This window comes from Lissotriton vulgaris, chromosome 3_2, assembly GCF_964263255.1.
Source record: "Lissotriton vulgaris chromosome 3_2, aLisVul1.2, whole genome shotgun sequence".
NCBI lineage: Eukaryota > Metazoa > Chordata > Amphibia > Caudata > Salamandridae > Lissotriton > Lissotriton vulgaris.
Genome location: NC_141690.1, coordinates 112,971,047 through 112,992,077, shown reverse-complemented (window position 1 = coordinate 112,992,077; position 21,031 = coordinate 112,971,047). Strand labels below are relative to the sequence as shown.

Genomic DNA, 21,031 nt, shown 5'->3' with positions numbered 1-21,031 from the left:
TTGTGTATTCCTTGTCTGGGTTTGTGAGTGACAGGGCTGCGGAAATCTAGGAGACAAGCTGGGGCAGACCAGGGGCAGACCAGTGGTGAATAGAGAGATGTGCATCTAGATGGGAGAGAGGAGTTGTACCTGGGACCTGAATAGGGCTGGCCTTCCCTCTACAATGCTGGCTCCAGCCCCTGTGGCTTGTCTGATGTCTCTGCCCTGCACTGTGAAAGGAGAGGAAGAATCATGTCAACAGAGTCCTCCAGAGCTGTATCTTCCCTCCCCTGTGCTGGCTCCACCTCCTGTGGGGCGGCTGATGTGTCTGCCCTGCACAGTGAAAGGAAGAAGAGTCATGTAAACAAAGTGCTCAGGAACTGGTTTGGACTAGGCAGAGGCCTTTCTGCCTTCAGAGAACAAAGGATTGTGGGGTATAAATATTGGGACCCTGATCCCAAGAAATTAGATCACTTCTGGAACAAGAAACCTTTCTGCCAAGGAGAACCACCAAGGAAGCTGCAGGAGTTTGTACTGCCCCTCTGCCAGTGTGCTGTTTGCTGGGTTGGCCTGCAATGGTTGCTTCATTGCCAAGGGAAACGAGAAGGAACTTAAGGACTTTCATCTACAGAATATTCTCCAAGGGCTTGAACTGTGCTTGCCACCTGCTGAAGACTCAGGGACAAAAGACTTCACCTCCAGCTCCCTCCTGAATTTCCTTGCTGGGAATTCGGACTCCAGACACTTGCGTGCCGCTGGAAGTGCGACGCATCGAGAAGAAGCGTGTCGCCGCTGCAGCTGAAATCATCGCAACGCTGGAGAAGAGACCCTTCGCCGCATCTCCCTGGAAGCGCGTGTTCATCGAAGCTGCCTGCTGTCGCATCACCGGAGAAGCGTGACGCCATCGAGTGAGTCGCCATCGCATCACAGGAGAAGCGTGTCGCAGGGCCTGTCGCGGTTCCAAAGTACAGAGTCGTCGCAAGGCTGCCAGGGCATCATCGCATCGCAGCATCAAGTGCGCCATCTTCTCGCATCGCAACCAGATCATCTCATTACCTCAAGGCGCCATCTTGCGCACCGCAACGGACCCGCAGGCCGAGAATCCATGCATCACCGTCGCACCGGTAAGGCTCATGACGAGTCCGACTACTCTGCGCAAGCATTGAGGAAGGACGCAACCGTTCCCCCGGGTCACGGAACCGACGCATCTCCCCTTTTGTTCACTTTGAGTTATGCATCCAGGTACTTTGTTGAGAACTTTGACGCATTTACCACCAACTTGAACTAAGAGACTTTAATCATCTTTGAAGTGATCTTAAGTGTAGTATTGTGGATTTTTGTCGTTTGTGGTCTTGTGTTTAAGACTATATAAAGAATACTTATTTTTATAATACCCGTGTTGTGTCCATCTGTAGTGTTTTCACTGTATATATTCACAAATGCTTAACACACTGCCTCTGAGAGAAGCCTAACTGCTCGTGCCAAGCTACCAAGGGGGTGAGCAGCACACGAGCACTGTGTGTCATGACGGTTCCTGGCCGTCATCAGCATGGAAGGGGTTAAGGAGTGTATCCTGACTTAGAAGTAAGGGTCCCTATTTGGAAAAAGGTGATAACCATTGCCAACTAGGGACGCCCAGATGTAACACAGGCCTTCTCAAACTATTAAAATATCTATCGGAAAGGTAGTGCACATGTGCTTTTCAAAAGTCTTTGTTTCTTTTTTTGAAGAATAAAATTAAATTGTGCTTATTCCCTGCAATCAAATGCAAAAATTACTTTGAAAAGAGCATAGATGCTTACAACTCTGTGATCTGAACACTGGATATTAACATTTTAGGGAATATGTGGAGTGCAGAAGTCAAGTCACAGGAAATAGATTCAATGTAGGAAGAGAACAATTACTGCTGATGCTGGCAGCAAGGAGAAAACACAACCATTTGTATCAATACATTTGCAAACAAAAAAGAAGTTTGACAAACGCATACAAAATACTTATCAGTGAAAGGATGTTGTACTTTGTCACTGAGCTCAGGAAGGCATAACAACGAAAGGAAGCATGCCAGAAGAATTGTGTGTTTGCTGGCCCAGGAGTGGCGAGTGCGTGTGTGCGTGCGTGCAAGTCTTCTCTTTTTCAGAGCACATACTCGTGCTTGTGACGCCGCTGCGCACTCCCGCAAGGCGTATGCCGCCACAAGCATGAGTATGTGCTTTCAAAAGAGCTGCACGAAGGCTAAAAGTCTCCTATGAAGTGCATGCGCACTGCGTAGGCGAGACCTTAATAAGTAGAGTAAAGCTTAACGAACAAAGTGATACAAAAATGACAATTCCAATAAAGGGAACCAGAGATGTGTTTTTTTTAAATATTTAAATTAAAATAGTGCCAGAAACTATAAAAGAGCCAAAAGGTAGTCAAAGGTTATGGTAAACACTGCCCCAGGATCGATTTGAGGCAGACTGCAATGGAGCGTGTGTGAGATACACCAAGGATGTTGGCACCACTAGGGCCTGGGAATAGGACGGCTCAATCTGCGAAAGGATTTTCCTGTTCGGAAGAAAAACTTCTCCAGGGAGGACAAACATGAATTTCAATTCACATTGTGGAATGTCCGGTCGGATAATTTAAGGTTGATCTCCGTGAAGCTCTGGAGAAAAAGTTTTGAAAAAGTCCTCAAACTATGGTGCTCCCACAAGAGCACACTTCCAAAGCCCACTATCTCAGGGGTAACCCTTACGAGACTCTGTACTTTAAGACTCTAAGGATGTAAAAGCAGAGGGCAACAATAAAGTTTAGTCCTGGTCCACTGGTCAGCTGGGATTATTCATAGAAATATCCTCTTCCGTTTTTTATTTTCCTGAAGCAACCCAGGCGCTCAGCCTTATGATACATGGAGATCTTTCTCTCCTTGGATTTCAAGTGGAAAGGGATCTGACCTCCTCAAGTCACAGATCCAACAGGTTCCACCCCCCTGGTATCATTTTACACATCCAGCAGTGTTCCACACTACAGCAGTCAGGCTACAATGGTAGGCGTGAAGCCACGGTTTCCTTTGTCACACTAGAGGATGGTTAAATAAGTGCTGCAGTCAACAGGTGAAATGTAACTCTCCATGCCATGAGTACAGGTTTTAAACCACATACTATGGCCTTACAAGAGAGTTAAATATGCCAAATCAGGGACTAGTCGATTGCTAAATGTTTTAGGAGCCAGAGCACATGCACTGAGCACTTGACAGCAGTGTGGAGTATCTGCAATAAAATTCGGCAAAAAATAAATAAAACCCGGGCGACCGTGCAAAAAGGGGCAGTTTCTACCAACACGTTATCTGGCTAATGTTCCCAGTCACACAGAAATAAAAAAGGAAGCTTAATGATGTGCATCAAATCTACAAGTGGCGGCAGCAAGCCGCTCAAGTAATTCTGAACACAAAACACTTAAAAATTGGCTAAGGCCAAACATATAGGTTTGCCCGTCCCAGTCTTATACCGCATACTATGATCGCCTTATAGGCAGAGCATGCCATACGTAGCCTCAGCCAACAAAAATAAATCAAAGAGACAAAAACCAGTCATCTCAAATCTACTTTAGACCTGGGAGCGTGTCAAAGGCCCTTTTTTCTTTTTACGGTTGTCCCTTGGGAAGTCGCTGTGCCTTCATTACATTTGTATCTTCCAACTTACGTAACTAGATCTATCCCTGTGTGGGGGTCCGGAACTGTTTGCTTCTTCTGTTACCCACTTTTTGTTGCTCTTCCACCTCGGCCCTCCAATTTTCTGTGACATGTGTATTTTTTTCTTGTTTATATTCGATAACAGATATTAACAAAACCGATATTAAACAAAAAATCTACTTTAGAATGTAAGGACTGGTTGACGGATGTATGAATGGCAGCTTTTCCATATCAATCCCCAACTTCTCTCTTCAGAGGAAAGCTCAAACCTCAGAATCAGAGAATGAAACCCCTCCAAAAAAAGTTTAATAAAGGGGAAAAGTTAAGCTTTCAATATCCAAACGCTTGTCCACAGTGTACCACAGACCCACCAGATTGCAGAAAATACATAAGACTCTAGGAGCAATTGTCAAGAAACAGCGCACAGAGCATGTTTAAGGCTGTTAAGTGTGCACAGGAAAAACACATACACTAGGTTCCAATCCTGCAAGTTGTACAGGAACCTTACGCAAACTCATGTACTTTTACTGGGACTCCTGCATAGCTAGGTAAACAAACATAGGATGCATACAATTACCCTCTTTTATATCCTTACAAAGCCACCCCATGTAGAATTAAAAAAATAACCCCATGTCAGGGAAAATATTTTTTCTGGGCTGACTACTAGGCTACATTGCACTTGGCGCTCCTCAGAAGGCCAGGTGCGCTCGTAATATCACTGTACTCTGATACTAATTGCTTCTGAGGCACACTTGTCCATCGCGGGCCAATCTCATCACAGTTCCTGAGAAGGTCTCTACAGAACAAAGGCAAGTCCCTCTTCCTGCAGCAACTTTTCTGCTAAAACTTACAGCTTGTAGCCTGGCAAAACACTTTGAATACATTTCAAGCCGTCTCTCTATATAACTCTGTAATGTGCTCTTCTCTGCTGGTGTGGAGGAACACACATCCTGCAGCAGGTACATGTAGGAACAAAGGAGCTAGATTTAACATTAAATATGGAAAGTGCATTATACAACGTTGGCAGTTTCTGGGAGTACAAACAACGGACTCAGATGACCTCATTCCTTGTTTCCCCTCCCAACAAAACATAGTTGTACCTCCGTATGAAATCCGACACTTGCAATGATGTAGAAGAAAGCTACATTCCTGGCTGACCAGGCAGAGAAAACAACATTAAAAATATATTAAACAAAACTTACAATAGACAAAAAATTCAGCAGCATTACAATGTATGATAATGCGCTTAGAGTGGACAGTGCCTATTTATTTACAGACCTTTATATTGTAGGAAACTTAAGAATTTCAGAATTACATTTTGGATGTACTTAGTAATGGCTCACCTTCATCCGTCTTCTCATCCACAGAATACTTAAAAACCTTCTGGAGTTCTTCAGCCTGATTCCAAAGACTAAGGTTTTTAACCAGTTCTGCAGTATCCTTGCTCGAGCAATGTTGGGCGATTACTTTCTTTTTAATATCCTTTAATTCGTCATAAGTAAAATATTCCATCAACATAGGTTGAAATACCTAAATTGCAAAAATAAAACTACAAATTACTCCACAAAATATCAATAGCCAGGAGTCAGATTGAAATGGATTCTAAGTCAGGAGGGGAGGCTTCTTATTATGCTTTCCTTTCTCCTTTATTGCCACTCAGAAGCCTTACAGCATAACCAAACCACAGGGACTACATATAGCAAGAGTCCCTAAGAAACATCCTCCAATCACAGGTCATCAATTCATGTATAACTGACTTCCCCTTTCTCCACTATTCAGCAGTCAGATAATGGGGAGTTACCAGTGTCTCAAGTCGCACTTCATCACGACTCGGTTTTAGAGAGAACACTGCATTGGGTTACAGGCTCTTTGTGGTCAACAGTGAGCACTTTGTGCATGGTGCACTTTGAATGCCCATAGAGGGCACTGCATCAACACACGCAGCCTTACACACCCTACCGGCCAGCACTCCCTCATTAAAGTTAAACCGAGTTCAGTGGAGAAAAAAATAAGCTCTAAGCGAGTTTTTCAAATGCTGCTTTCCCCTCTAGTGACGCTTTTGGAATCCTCTTCACTCTGCTTCTCTTTGTGGGATTTTGGTTCTTGTTTACCCTCTATATCAGGGGTCCCCAAACCGGTCCTGGAGGGCCGGATCCATGCCAGATTTTTTAAATAACTACATGTATCTCAATGGGGATATCCAAAAAATCTGGCATGGATCCGGCCCTCCAGGACCAGTTTGGAGACCCCTGCTCTATATCCTCCTACTGTGACCAGGCTTGAGACTAGGGTGACTTTTCCCAGACTATCATGGAGGGGGGCACTATAGTGTCTTTTTTCCCCCTTGTTGGGATCCCGGATCATAATGGTGAAGTCTCAAGATCCCAACTTGTTTGTGGACATTTCGGCAGATCATTGATGGTAGCTTTGTGGAGGAGATAGATTCTAGTTTGCAAAAGGCTATTTTTTCTGTGCTGGAGGCCCTGGGAAGACCAATTATTTTGCTTGCCTGAACACATAGCCCAAAACTCACAGCGAGAGACGGTTCAGGGCATATGAAGACCCTCAAACACCAGGGCATTAACAAGCCTCCTTGCAGAGTCCCCCCCAGAAGACTCCTGTGGATGCATTTGAACCTCTTACATCAGATTCTTGAAGCATAGGGTTTTTATTGTTTTTTTCTCTCACACACACACTCACTCACTCTCCATACCAGGACCTAGCAGACCCTGGGGCTAAACAGCCCAGACTAGATGAGGAGACCCCTTGGAAAGGGGTGTTTGGAGGCCGGGGGGAACTAAACACTTTCTGACATATTGGATACAGAGGTCATTTGGCATCCTTGATCTGTACACTGGAATCCACCCGACGAAATAGGTCAATGTGTGAGAAATAGATTACAAAAGCCTCTAGACAAAAAGGTAATACCCATTACCTATTAAGGTAATAGGTAATCTCAAAGCAGAGCGTCCTTTTCCTTTTCTGGAGGGTAAAGCTCCATTGGTAATATGTGAAAGATCCCCAGAAAGGGATTGATAGGTTTTGAGGTCCTGCCAAGGCAATTTTTGGGCACCACAGGCACTCGTGAAGTTTTGGGCTATGGCCCAAGAGGTCAAAGAGATTGGCAATTTGCAGCCTGGGCGCAGAGCGTGATCTGTTTGCTAGGGAACAACAAATGTTCCCTGTCTATGCAGAAGCATCAATCTCTCTTAATAAAGATTGACCCAGGTTAGGGAAGATGACTAACCCGTAGGTTGACCCGATCACAAATGGAGGAGTCTTTGGAGATACTTTTATCAAAGAGCTTGGCAAAGCTGTTACTACCTTTTCCTTTCTCGATATAGGATCAACCATTAATGAATAAAGTCTTCAGACAAAAGATTTTTGGAGGAGCTGCGGGTAGGAGTTACATGATTTGACGTGCTTACTTCCCAGCCTCTTAGCAAGACCAAAACTCCAGGAGGGATCCCCAATAGAAGGAGCCAGAAAAGGCAGGATGCAGTTCAGGAGGCAGTAGAGCCTTCAGAGATGCAGTCAATGCTCCAGAAGGAGTTACCTCTTTCTCAAAATCATAAGGGGGGGGGGGGGGGGGGGCGGGGGCAAGCTGGCTTTCTTTGTTCCAAAGTGGAAAGAGATCATATGGGATTCTTAGATCTTGCACACGGTCTAGGTTTTTCATAAAGAGCTTTAATATCAGCCCTTTCAGGGAATTAGACCCATTCCTTTTATCCTGGTCAATCTTGGTCTTAATCTGAAACTCTGCTTACAGAGCAAGACGTTCAGTCTGTTCTCGAGAATGGGGTGGTAGTATAGTCTTTTCTTCATCCAAGAGGTTTTGTAAGTAGTCTACTTCTAGCAGACAAAAAAAGGGTCAATGCCCAGTTATAAACCTCTAGGAGTTCAATTGTTGGGTAATTTATCACAACTTCAAGATGAAGGGGATTCACCTCCTCAGGGATATCCTGCTTCTTCACAACCGGCTGGTAAAGCTCAATTTCAAGGGCCCCTATTCCTCATCTTTCCTCCACACAGAATAATTCTCCAGCTCAGAAAGGAGGATCAGGATTAAGAAGACAGCTATCCCGTTCAGCTTGTCATGGGATCCTTGGAGCTATTTCAGGAGGATCTCAGGATTACGAGTTCACTCTTGGAAGTGCTGGGCTTCATTCATCCTCCCCCAAGCCTCAGATGCAAGCTTGTGGCACCGACAGATAGTGTGGGCCTCCTATACCTGAGCAGAGTCCAGGTGAGGTGAGGTCCGTTCCCCTACCATTAAGGAAATTCACTGTAGCCAAAGTGAGTCGGAGGGTGAAAGTCTGTGGTTACTACAGGTTGTACCGTATCTAACCAGGTTTATCTTTATTTCTTTGGTGATGGTGGTGATCCTGTTTATTTCACTACTAGGAGTGCAACTATTATAAGAGCAGAGGCCCTGATGAATGCCAAGGGATTTACACCCATTAGGCAGAAACATGTCGGCCCTTTTATAGGCAGATATCTGTTACTGTCTTTTTTGCACTGTTATGGTTTTTAGTTAGGAGGTGTGTCTTGTCCGCAGAATAAAGTTGTCAGAAGGAGGGCATTCCATCCTATTTTAATTTCACTATTTGTTTTGTTGCACTTGTCTTTTCTACCATCAAAAGATCAGTCATCATGGACGTTTTGTTTATGTTGGTGGACCAAATCCCAAAACAGCGATAAGGTGCGGGTACTGTCCCTATGATCAAGGGATCAACCTTTATGCACAAGGGTTTGGCCAAATTATATGACTGTTCATTAAGTCTGTTTGATGGAAACCCGATCTGAATCGTTTTGGACTGGTTAGCCATTTATCAATACCCTATGATGTAACGGTCCCTTCTATGCATGTACAGTTCACCTTTTTTTCTCTCTTTTTTTTTCTCAAACACACTGTCTTTGTGATATACACACTCTGAGATCTTGTGGACTCGGTTTTGACAGTACAGCTCTAGTATTAAGCTGGTAGACCCCCTGTATTTCTTGTGTTATACACTTCATTCATCAAGGACAAGAAGTCGGAGACCGTAACATACCTGTCTGGGCTTGGATGTGGACTCGGTCCAATTATCAATGAAACCTCTGTTGTAGAAGATGAAAAACATCCAGAAGTGGTTGAGTATAGTTATAGAAAAAGTAGCATGATATCCCTTAGGTTTCTGACCTGACTGCCGTGCCTCTCAGCTTTTTCGATAGGGGGAATTTTCCCCAGCCCTTTCCACAAGACAACGCTTTAACGTTTGAAAGCAACTTATCTCAGAAGAGGTCTTTCTTAAGTGAAGGAGAAGAAGTTCTCGCCCGGAATGGCAGGGCAATCTTTGGGACAGTTCAGACCTCATGACAGTCGGATGCCAGCCGTTTGGGCAGGGCTGCTCATAGTGGCTAGGTGGACAATGATTAGAAAGAATTGGGACAGCAGATCAATTGCCTGAGACGTTTGGCAGAGTCCTTCGTGATCAACTGCAAGACAAAGTTTAAAGTGTTCTGTTCAGTAGCCCTGAAAATGGAAAATGCGTCAGCATTTCGATACCTCAACATGCTCAGAGGTGCACATTTTAGAGTGCTTGCAGAATTTTCCAAGGACTTCTGGCATTTCTTCCAAGACAAGAAGGTCTCTATGGCGGAAAAGTACTTGCTGTGCATACAGAACCTAATGCTGCACTGGAATTCTCTGTTTCTAAAGGACTGGTTTCAGGTATTGATGGCAAGGTGGGCCCTTGAGACATGGATGTGTTTGCCTTGCATATGGATCATCAACACCAGAGGTTTTACTGCTGGTGACAAGTTTCCCTTCCTGAAGCCACACTTTAACTCCGGACTGGTCCTCAACTCAGATTTATGCCTTTTCACCTTTGTCAATGATCATGAGCATGCTGACTCAGTATGAAAACCGAAGGCAGAGCTGACCCTGTCAACGTCCTTGTGGTGCTCCCAATTATGGTTTCAGGTTCTACTGGAACCGTCTAAGGTTATTCTCTTTTTCTCCCCCTCCATCGGAACATTCTCAAAGATCATCATTGGCAGAATTCACTAACTGGTGCTGGAGGGCTCCCTGTTTTTCATGGCATGACAGATTATTAGGCGTATGAGGAAATCACAGGACTTTTGCAACGAGCTTCATCCAGCTTCATCCAGAAGGCTTGGTCAGAGTCTATCATCAAACAGTACACATCAGCTTGGAGATGATAGTCAAGTTAGTGTGAGGAAAACAGTGTGGATTACATCAGGCAGATGTTGTCCACGTCCTGATTTTTGTGTTGAAGCTGGCCAACGAGGGCTCAAATAATGCTTGGAAGTCTGAGTTGTCTGCTTGTCACATCCCTCTTAACGGTGAACCGGCAAGAGAACAGGTGCTAGTACAAAAGATACATTGGGCTGTTAGGATGCCTTGTCCTCCCGAACCAAGGTACTTTCAGTTATGAAAAGTTAAAACAGAATTCCCAATCTCTTGGGAGTCTTGGCAAGATAACCAATACATTTCTAGGAAGAACTATTGGCAAAGTTGTCCATGCTGTTGCGTTTGATATCTTGCAAACAGGTATCTGATGTGAAAGCACTGGATTGGTCTGCTAAAGCATTTACTCCAGATGGAGTTGCTTTTACAATCTCAAGATTAACTAAAACGAACATCAGAGTGGTATCCTTTCAAGCCTTTCCGGATAATCAAAACATAGTGTGTGCAGGTTCTTAAGGCCATTAAATGGTATGAACAAACAGTTCAAGCATACAGGTACGAAGCTTGGTCCTGTATGTGCTTCAATTATTGCCAGGTGGGTCAGATGGCGTATATCGGAGGAAGGCATTGATATTGCACGGTTTGGGGCTCACTTGCTCAGGCCAGCCAGGGCATTTAAAGCTTTTTCCCTTGGGGCCCACCTGGAATACGTTTTGTTGACGGCAGACTGGTCTAATACAATTTAACTTTAAACCAGTGGTGGTGATAGCATCACATGTGGTCAATAAGCTTCAAACTAGCATAATCTAAAACCTCTAGCCCGACATAGAATATAAAATGTTCTAGCTATTGTGAAGAAACGTTTCAATTCTATTAAGCACACAGAGGCTTGAGGAGTATCCCATCCGGTTCCACATAGAGGATGACAGGCCCCACTCACTATAGGACTTCACTCTCAATCGTGCAGAAGTATGAAGTTATTTTTTTTTACTTTCCTGGTTGTCATATTTTAATTGTGAAGTTTGCTTTGGCCATAATGCTGTTCTGGATATGAGAATTGTTCTTTTGGAAAATTATATGTTAATAACGACTGGTTCTAATCTTCATTTCTTTTTGGTCAGGGGCTACCAAAACCAAGAATTGTAAAAGAGAGAGACTGGATTGTTCAGTTTTTCTTTTCTGCACGAAGAAAGAAGACATGCCATTTTCATGAAGTTCCATGGCCATAAGACCATCAAACAGATAAATCAGATGACAGCAAAGTATTGTCAAATGCTGATGGGACATGCTTAGGTACCAGTATATTAGTCCAGCAACCAGTTAGCTAGATTGCAACTTTTCAGTTTGACTTCCCTTCAGGCTCTTGCAGTAGATAATGCAGGTGCTATAACAAGTATCTGTTAGTCAAATTACTACAAATGAAATAAAGTGTCATACCCTTTCAGAGTGACGAGAAAGAATCACCAGAAAAAGCCCAGATAGTCTAGTAATAAGCTAGCGACTGTAGAAATACTTCTAACTAGAATCTAGAATACAAGATATAGGACTGAGTATCTATTTAATAGAATATCGAGTAACATGTTTCAAGCTCAGCAGAAACCCTTCAAAAATACACACAAATAAATCGAAAGAGTGATAAAATAATAAAATTGGACATTTTACTCACCTCCTCCTCTTCCTTCATATGAGGAAGGAAATCTCTTGTAAATGCTTCCAACCTCTCTTTCAACTGTTTAGCATAGTTCAACTGCTCATATTCATTCTGCGGGTGAAAAATAGACTATTAAAATCTCCCCATAGTGCTCAGAGGTTATACTGCTACCTCTTGATGTGCTACTATATGGGTAATCACAAGTCGTTCAAATGAAACATTAAAATCAACAATTCCAAATGAGAATCTAAAGTGGTGCAATTTAGGGCATGGCACTCGCTTAACCAAGGTACTGGGATTTTTAGGTAACATCTGACAGCGCATGCATTAGCACATGCTCTCTCGCTTGTAAGACTTAAAACTCTTCCATTACTTACCATTCATTGGCTTCATTGTCACTCTTCTTTGCTGCCTCCTAATTGGGCAGTGGGTGCGGCCTTCACTTTCTATTTTTTCATCCAGAGCTTGGACCAAGGACTGATTTGTGATTCAGGTACTATTTTCTTTATTGACTACTTTTCCTCCAATCTCCACCCTTGTCTGTGCTGTTTCTTCCCCTCCCACTGTAGTACTTCTTTCCGTACCACCCCACACACCCCATGCTCTGTGGTGCACCCCAAGACAAGATGAATATGGACTATAGGGACATGATGTGTACATTTTATTCAAGCCCGAAGACTTGCAAGAGGCTTCACGACTATTAGATATTTTTAGGGGGAGTTTTATATAACGCAAACTAGACCCGAAGATATCAGATTGCTTTCCATGAGCACCAGTTACGTTATAAACAGACACATTCAATTACGTTAAGCACAGGGAGATTAAGTGATTTGCCCACAATCACAGGATGTTGAGTGTACCTGCGGAGACGAACCCGGTTCACCAACTCAAAGGTTGACAGAACAAGCCATTCGCCACATAGTCCTGTAATCATTGGGAGTTGCTTGCACTGCCAATGTTTGTGTGTTCCACGCAGCACATTTGTACTGTTTAGTTTTATTAGACAAATTCCTAAGTGCAGTAATGGATTTTGGTGCATCGTGATGCAATTTACTGCACATGCATTGCCACTTAAATTTTTACATGCACCTTTGTTATGTTTTTGGGGGCTTTTACATAACCCCGCTGTAAAGAAATGGCTCTATTTCCATGATCACCCCAAAGTTTTAGACTGTTGCTGCTGGTTTGAGGTTAACCACACCTCAGTGCCATTGCTCTTACCCATAAACGTGTAATGTTAGTCTAGCTTATACCCAAATTGGCGTAACTTTACTTACTTATAAGACCCCAGGATACGGTATTAGGGGTACCCAGAGTCTGTAAGATAAAGTGTTCCACCAGGGCTGCAGGGCGTATTGTTCCACACTGGGTGTAACAAAGTGAGAGCATGTCACCCAGCTTGCCACCACATAATGGCAGATCAGTTTTAAAATCGCAAACTTATGAAAGTTATGAAAAACGCCTCACACACCATTCTGTAGTATTGTGTTGTCCCAAACAAAATAATTTCCAAAGAATTAAACCCATTTTAGAGATTAGCAGGCTTGGCACCGTTTTTTTTTATTTTCTTGTTTTCGTCTCAAGTATGCTGGCACCATGCCGCCACAGCTCCGGGTGTTGTCTTATTTGAATATTTGCTGCCCCCTCCCCACTTGTCAGACTTGGCATCTTTTGGCGTCTTTCTCCTGACTTTTTGATTTCTGACCTCCCGGTTTTGACTCCGTTTTTGCTGGTGTAATGATTCTGCGCACTTTCTTCACAGCTGTCCAGTGGACAAGTGCAAGTGGTCCTATTGGAGAATGTGTTATAGATTGGTATTTCCATGATTGGCTTATTTGATTTATGTGTCAATTCTTAGTAAAGTGCACTGCGAGTGCCAGGGCCTATAAATCAAATGCTGTTGGTGGGCTGCAGCATTGGATTGTGCTACCCATGCAAACAGCCCGTAAAGTGCAACTCTAGCCTGCCATTGCAGAGCCTGTGTGCAGCCTGGGGCTGCCATGTCGACTTGGCAAGTGCACACCCTTGCCAGTCCCTAAACCTTTCCTTTTCTACATGCGAGTCACCCCTAAAATAGGCCCAATGTATCCCCATGGGCAGGGTGCATTGTATGTGAAAGGTAGGACATGCCCTGGTGTGTGTGGCATGTCTTGATAGTGAATTAAAGGCTACTTTGTTTTTCACTATAGAAAGGCTACCTGTTCTCCATAGGCCAGAGCGGGCCGTTTGATTACAACATCCTATAATCCTGACTGACTCAGGGAACATGGTAGAAATTTGAGTTTAGTATGCCTGAACTCAGAATGATAAAATACATCTTTTAGTGCAGTTGGTTTTAACATTTTGTGTTTGAAAATACCACTTTTAGAAAGTGGGTATTTTCTTGCCTAAACATCCGTCCAGCCTGGCTCTGCGAAGTTGTGGATTGTATCTATGGTTTGTGAGGGACAGGGAATGGGGGAGACTCCAGGACACAGGGTGAGTCAGCACAGGGCTGAACACACCCATCTGCACATAGATGGGTGGGAGGAGTAGCACCTGGGTCTGAATAGGGCTGTGCCTGCCTCCCACAATGCTGTCTCTACCTCCTGTGGTGCGTCCGATGTCCCTGGCCTGCACTGCCAAAGGAAAAGCAGGGGTCTTGTAAACAAAGTGCTCCAAGACTGACCAGAACTGATTTGGACTAGGTACAGGACGACTCTCTGTCTTCAGAGGACAAAGGAATTGCTGGTATAAATATTGGGGCCCAGACCCCAAGACTTTAGAACTCGCTGGAATCAAGGAACCTGCCGAGAAGAGGAGCTGGAAGAGCTGCCAGGAGGAGTACTGCCCCTTTGCTATGTTGTTGCTTTGATGAGTTGGCCTGCAGCTGCTGCTTCTGCCTTTGCAGTGAAAGGACTGGACTGAACTTTTTCTACTTGTGCGGAGTATCTCCAAGGGTCTGAAACCGAGCAGGCCTCCTGTTAAGAAGTCTCAGGGACTGCAAAGACTTCAGCAACTGTTGGGTACTGCTCCTGGAATCGCTGTTTCAGTTGCCACAGAGAAGAGGAAACCGCAACAGACTCGGTCACCGGCTCCGTCGCTGGCCTTGTGTCCTGAAGGCACCGCTGGCCGCACTTGGTCTCACCGACGCCGTCAGCACGATTGTCACGGAGCCGTTGCCTGCACCGCATCGATAGGCACGGCAGCCCGCACCGCCTCACTTCACTTCACTTCGTTGGCCTGGTCTCACCGACATGATCGCCGATGGCTCGACACCCGTTACCGCCTCGTCACGCACAGCTGTCCGGCTCCACCAGCACCAATTCCCGCCAACCAGCTCGGTCGCTTGCATCGCAACCTGCCAGAATCGCATCGAGCACCGTCTCGCCCTGCACCGCACACCTTGGTCTCACCGAAGCCGTCTGCATGATTGTCACTGAGACGCTGCCTGCACCGCATCGAGGATACCGCGCTATGCACCGCTTCCACTTTGCATCGTAACCGCGACGGACGCCACGACCGGCTCTGTCACCTGCAAATCAACCTGCCAGCACCGCACTGATCACTGTCTCGCCCTGCACTGCAAGCCTTGGTCTCACCGACGCAGTCTGGACGATCGTCACCGAGCCGCTGCTCGCACCGAGAGGACACCGCACCGGGCACCGCTTCCACTTTGCATCGCAACCACGACGGACGCCAAGACCGACTCGAACCGCCGAGTGAGCCGCACTAAAAAAGGTACGGTTAACAAGTCTGTTCACTGTTGCTGGCCCGTAATGACGCGGTCAGCTGGAACTGCGAAACTCTGTTGTTTTCAGCATCGCTGTAGACTCTGACCTACTCGTACGAACTGTGTTTTCAACTTATTTTTGCCATTTAAAGACAGCTGGTGAAATAACTATTTTTAAATTACTGTATTGTGGATGTTTATTGTATTTGATCTGGTTTTAAGTATATATAATATTGGATATTTTTCTAAACTGCTGTGGTGTCCTTTTGTAGTGCTTTCACTGTATTATTGTTGGTTATGTGCAAATGCTTTACACACTGCCTTTAAGATAAGCCGGACTGCTCGTGCCAAGCCACCAAGAGTGTGAGTTGGGGTTATTTTAGGAGTGTAACTCCCTTATCCTGACTAGGAAGAAGGGTCCCTACTTGGACAAAGGTGCAAACCCTTGCCAATTAGAGACCCCTATTTCTAACACCACTCAACTCCTCTGTTCCACCCTCTGGTACCTGTTGCTGTTACAACCCCGGGGTTTGTCTTTTTAATCTTTACAGCCCCCACCCAGCTTCTCTTGTCCCCCTGCTCCTCACTTGCTGCCGCCACTCAGCATCATCTATTTTCCAAGCTACACGGTTGTCCCCCGCACGGAATACTTTTCAGTGGAGTCTTCACTGAAGCGAATAGGTTTCTCAATTGTGCTGGCTTTCTGCAAAGAGTTTACTTTTATAATGTGCTTTTTTTATGGGTGAAACTAGGCAGCGCGCTTGCGCCGTTTTTTCGAGACATGTCACATGTATATACTTTGTAGGCTTACAGCCAGTCCCATGCCTTTCTATTTGCTACATTGATTGTCCTTCAAAAACGCTTGCTTGCCAGTGGTTAATCTGTCATTTTTGTCCCTCCCTGTAGTCATTTGTTTCCATTCACAGAGCACCACCCAACTACTGGTGTCTTTCCAATTTGGTGCTCATCTGTTCATGTCGGGAACTATTTTCTTTCTTTCCTGCTCGTTTTTGTTGCAGCTTCCCTTTTGGTGGGTTGGTTACTTGCTTCAGTTAAAGGCATCGTGAATCTCTTGAGGTGCCCGTCGCTGGTTGCTTTCTATTGTATAGTTCATATAACTTACCTGAGCCGTTCCACCACTGCCAGTCTGTTGCTGCTTGTTATTTGCATTAGTTAGCACCCAGTAGAATTGACTGTACCATAATATCCATAAAATCGAGGGATGATTTTTTCAAGTGATGATCACTTTAATGCTGCAAAGTAACTGCTGCTTTCATTCTTCCCAAAACGAATGACAGAAAAATGTCATTTAGTACACATCCTATGGCTCAACAGGTTTTTCCAGTGTTACAAAGCAACTCTCCTGTTACTGAAGTGTATTGTACTGTAGTCATTTATTCACCCCGACCCCTTTTCTCGTGAGTTTGACCCGTCCAATAGCTTCTTTCTAGGACCAGACAGGTGTGCCCCTCCAGGGCTCGGGGAAGGAGAGGAACTTCCTTGTAGCAGCTTGACTTCTTTTGGCCTTTCCGTGCCCCCATTAGTCTTAGATGTCTCACGAATCGCTCTCATCAAATTTTCGAACTGTCCAGCCCCCAGGATCCATTCAGTCTCTGTGCTGACACGTTCACTAAGTGGGAGCGGTTTATTGCAACATGTGTCAGTCCCACCTCTTCCCGCGTCGCTTCATGCATGTTCTTTGTGGTCTGCTCATGTTTGCTGTGTGTTCGTCAGCTTGTGCTCCACGCCAGCTATTTTTCGATTTTCCACAGCAGCGCATATTTTTTAAAGGCACTATGACGCCAAGCCTCGTCTGAGGTAGTAAGCGCAATGTAAATGCAATTACAATACAGTCACACTTGACTGCATCATAGCACTTTACTTAACGCATGCCTAAAAACATATTTGACAATAATTGGTATTTACATGTTGCAGGGTGCTGCATCTTAATTAGAGAAGCTCGCTTTGTGGACAGGTCAGTTTTTGCAAATTTATATAGCACAAACTCGACCAAGGTAATTGGAGGACTTTACTTGAACACTGGTTACATTACAAAAGGTCACATTATTCTTTGAAGCATGGGGAGTTTAAGTGCTTTGCCCAGAATCACTGGCTACTGAGCCAATGCTGAGACTTGAACCGGTTTACCCAGTATTTTATTTCATTCTTTTGCCTACCTCCTAACCCCGTTCCGCACCACCCACCCATCTTTGCTTCCTGCACCGATCGCTACACAAATATCACATGTTGCATAGCTAGTGTCCTGAAAACGTTGTGCTTCATGGTGGGCATTCGGAGAATTCCCAGATTCTGTGACTCTGCCGAGCTCTGCTCCTTTTAGATGCTAAAGAAAGTCTTTGCAACAGCCCTATGAGCTAGAGTTATTTTTCCACTTACTGACACATAGACATGACGGTCTCTCATTAGGAGATGTCAGTTGATACTGTAGATTGTACATGCAGATAGCCTAGTCCCATATGGTAAGGAAAACCCTCCAGACCGTAGTGGCACATCTAAAAATGAGCCTTTTGCAGCCAGCCCTGGACATAATTTTTACAAAGAGAATGCTTAGGGATCGGGGCTTCAATACTCCAGATCACAAGACCTTGATTATCTGAGGGTGAAAAAATCTGTTAACTGGGTAAGGAGTGCATGGGAAAGGGAGGCTCGGTTCCCATATTTGTATTTTTTTCCCAATAAATGGTTAAGACGCGAAATCCTACGGGTCCGTGTGGCCAAATCAACCCTTGGAAGTTGGAAGGAAATATAAAAGCAGCATTGATCCAAACGGATGGTATCTTTAAATGTTGCCTAGGAGTAAGAAACAATATTTTGCATATATTGCTTTATTGCACAATGATTTTAGTAATACGGAAAGTATTTTTATGTCCAATATTTTTAAAATATATGGTGCATTCACGTGCTCAAGCGGCTTGTCTTCTTATGGATATGTCATCCCTGCATATTACCATTGCTCTGGGGAAGTTCTTGAAAGCGACACAGGACTTTGTAAAGGAGAAATTAAGAGGGATATACTGATTTAAACATTTGTAGAACGTTCTCCCAATATCGAGAATCTTATGGATTTATATTCTTTGTAAATTGTGTTAAAATGAAATGTGTTTTCATTGTGTTATCACTATGAGGATCCAAAAGTTGTGTGTGGTTTTAAAGACTATGGTCTAAATAAACACGGTTTATCTCTCTCTCTAGTCCCATATAGGTTGTTTTTTTTAAATGTATTAAAGCATTGCTGCACAGCATCAGGGTGTGCTGCACATCATTGCTAGAACCATTAGCTAAGCCAGTAGGTCTTAAAGTAGAGACCTATCGGTTTTGCCAATGCTTGTATATTTTTATGAGGCGCCATGAAGAAATCACGTTCACAATGGTCTAGCAGCAGACAGACAAGGTGACTATCAAAATGACCTGAGCTAGCATAATCTCACATGCAGACAGTGTCGTTTTTTTGCAGTTTTGCATTCTCCTATTGCATACACTCAACACCCCTCCTCTCTACTCCTAAAATACTGAATGAAAAATTGCACCAAACATATAGACTAAACGTTTAGCTGTTGCCTTCTGTTTTGTTCTTTCAAATGACCCTTTCCTCACTCAACATACTATACAGAGCTATCTCTGAAAATAGCATACGCTAGGTAGCATGCATGTTTGCCTTAATCTAGGTTGTTGGAAGTTCTCCAAAATGCCTACACCTCGTTTTACAGGTCACACTCGCCTAAAAACCTTACCCCTGCAACTTAGCACTACCCAATCAATTTGCATTAACTCTAGTATCCCATTAATGATCACATCTTACCCTATCAATGTAATCTACGAAAAACAAACTGGTGCAAGAGCAAAGAACAGTCTTCTTGAAAGCACAAGATTAATTATATAGTGTTGGGCTAAACCATTAACCTTGGATTCCGATGCTGCCCAGAATGAAGAGCTTCAATGCTCATCATAGATATTAGTTATAAGCACTACATAAATGCAATTCCATGGCAATGTAATCAGTCTCGTTACCAGTGGTCTGATGGAATACGCTGAAGTACTAGATATCAGACACTGGAGAGGAACAGGATAGCGGACAGTGTTCAAAATTTCCAGAAAACTGAACAAAAGGGCCCTGGAAATAGTACAGGGGTAAATATTTTCTTGCAAACATGTTCCTTCCCAATTAGTTAGTGAGCCCTGGATGCTGGATGTCCAGCAGCTGGTTCAGTAATAATTAAAATAAATATGAGTATACACACCCACACACTTTTCTGTGGACTAGTACAACAACCCACTTCACTCAACATTATATAGGTCAATTTCTGATTGTGCAATTCTAACAGGGAAATTGATAACACAACACAGTCCACACAAAACGACTGTTCATATTTGTATCTCTTTGGATCATAAATACCAAGAGCTTCTTCTTAATAATCTGCCAGACCAAGCTGAGCAAAGATCCCACACCAAGCAGAATGGAATGTAGGCCAAACCCATAAACTCTTCAGAGTTATTGGTGTTGATCTCTCGTCCACATGGACCAACTACTAGTCTAAGGCTAGGAAGTCATACACGGAGCAATTACTTATAAAGAGGCTGGGGCTTGACATTGACCAGGGGAGTCGCACTGTGCTTTGGAGAGGCTCTCACTCAGAAAGTAGGGGAAATAGGTATGGATTGATACATACCCATTGTGAATTTGTATTATTGAGTACTAAATGAGTACGAATATTGATTACTTGTTTGTTCCTACTATAACGTCCTGCCTAAGGAGTCAGGTTCTGCCCCGAGGAAGACCTTATTTACTCAATGTTCAGTTATTTGAGGTTGAAGCTTAAACGTATTCATAGGTTTTAGACAATAGTGGAGCATGTATTCATTGCTGGAACCTTCGTTAGGCGTTGATGGATAGACTTTGGAACTGTGTTTTATTTTTCCTAAAGGACTTGAGCACTGATAACAGGACCTCATGAACTGTGTTTACAATAATTTATGAGTAACAATAGTTCAAATTCTTTGATTAGCACTCATGAATGTGAAATTATATTGGGCTGTATTTGTCTTATTACTTATATTTAGGTTAGTGAAGTAATCTAATGTCATACTTGTGTACTGCGGTGCCATGATAAATAGCATACAAATACATTTTATAAAATATCAGGTTACAGCTTGTCCTACATACATTCTACACAGAAAGCAATATTTTTGCTACTTTTCTGCCCAAGACTGGCAAAGTCCGTAGGACAGGGTTTAACATTTGTGCATACAAAGCATGCAAACCACATTTATGAATACCTGCATTTCATTTGTTGATACATTAAAACCACACTAAATGGCATTACCAAAGCTTGTTCACATTTCTACCATGCTTAATCTAGTAGGTTATCCACCAATAGACAATCCATGGTGCATTAAAGTCACACGTATTGGTTTTGCCAATGCTTGTTCAAATTTCTACCATGAGTAATTCTGTAGGTTATCCATTCCTGCAACAGTGGTGTACATGTCGAACACCTGAAAACCCATAAACTGTGTAGGGTTTCATGTGTACCCTTTGAGTCTGTGCAGCAGCAAAAAAAAAAAAGCAGGATATCAGTAGTTCGTACATTTGAATGAAGCACTAATCGCCCCCCTATCCTTGCCAAAACTTGGCAATACCGAATTCAGAAGCAATTGGAAGCAGGCGGAACACCAAATTTAAGAGCTGTATTAACACACCTGTACTAGTTATGGTACACAAATCAGCATTTTCGTACACACCAATGCATGCCTCTTCGAACATCCAAGTAGCATCGGACTGCCAAGCGCAGTAGGAGTATATAAGAA

At 43.8% G+C, this 21,031-nt stretch overlaps 1 protein-coding gene across 1 annotated transcript in view; it reads right to left on the bottom strand.

The window, feature by feature from the left end:
* The window catches only part of FBXL5 (F-box and leucine rich repeat protein 5), a 322,370-nt gene that overhangs the window by 278,437 nt on the left and 22,902 nt on the right, over positions 1–21,031 (bottom strand). Inside the window, exons 3-4 of the mRNA XM_086964073.1 lie at positions 11,509–11,604; positions 4,993–5,179 (exon numbers count right to left, since the gene is read on the bottom strand). Of these exons, the coding sequence (XP_086820199.1) occupies positions 4,993–5,179; positions 11,509–11,604 (283 nt within the window). The remainder of the gene's footprint in view (positions 1–4,992; positions 5,180–11,508; positions 11,605–21,031) is intronic.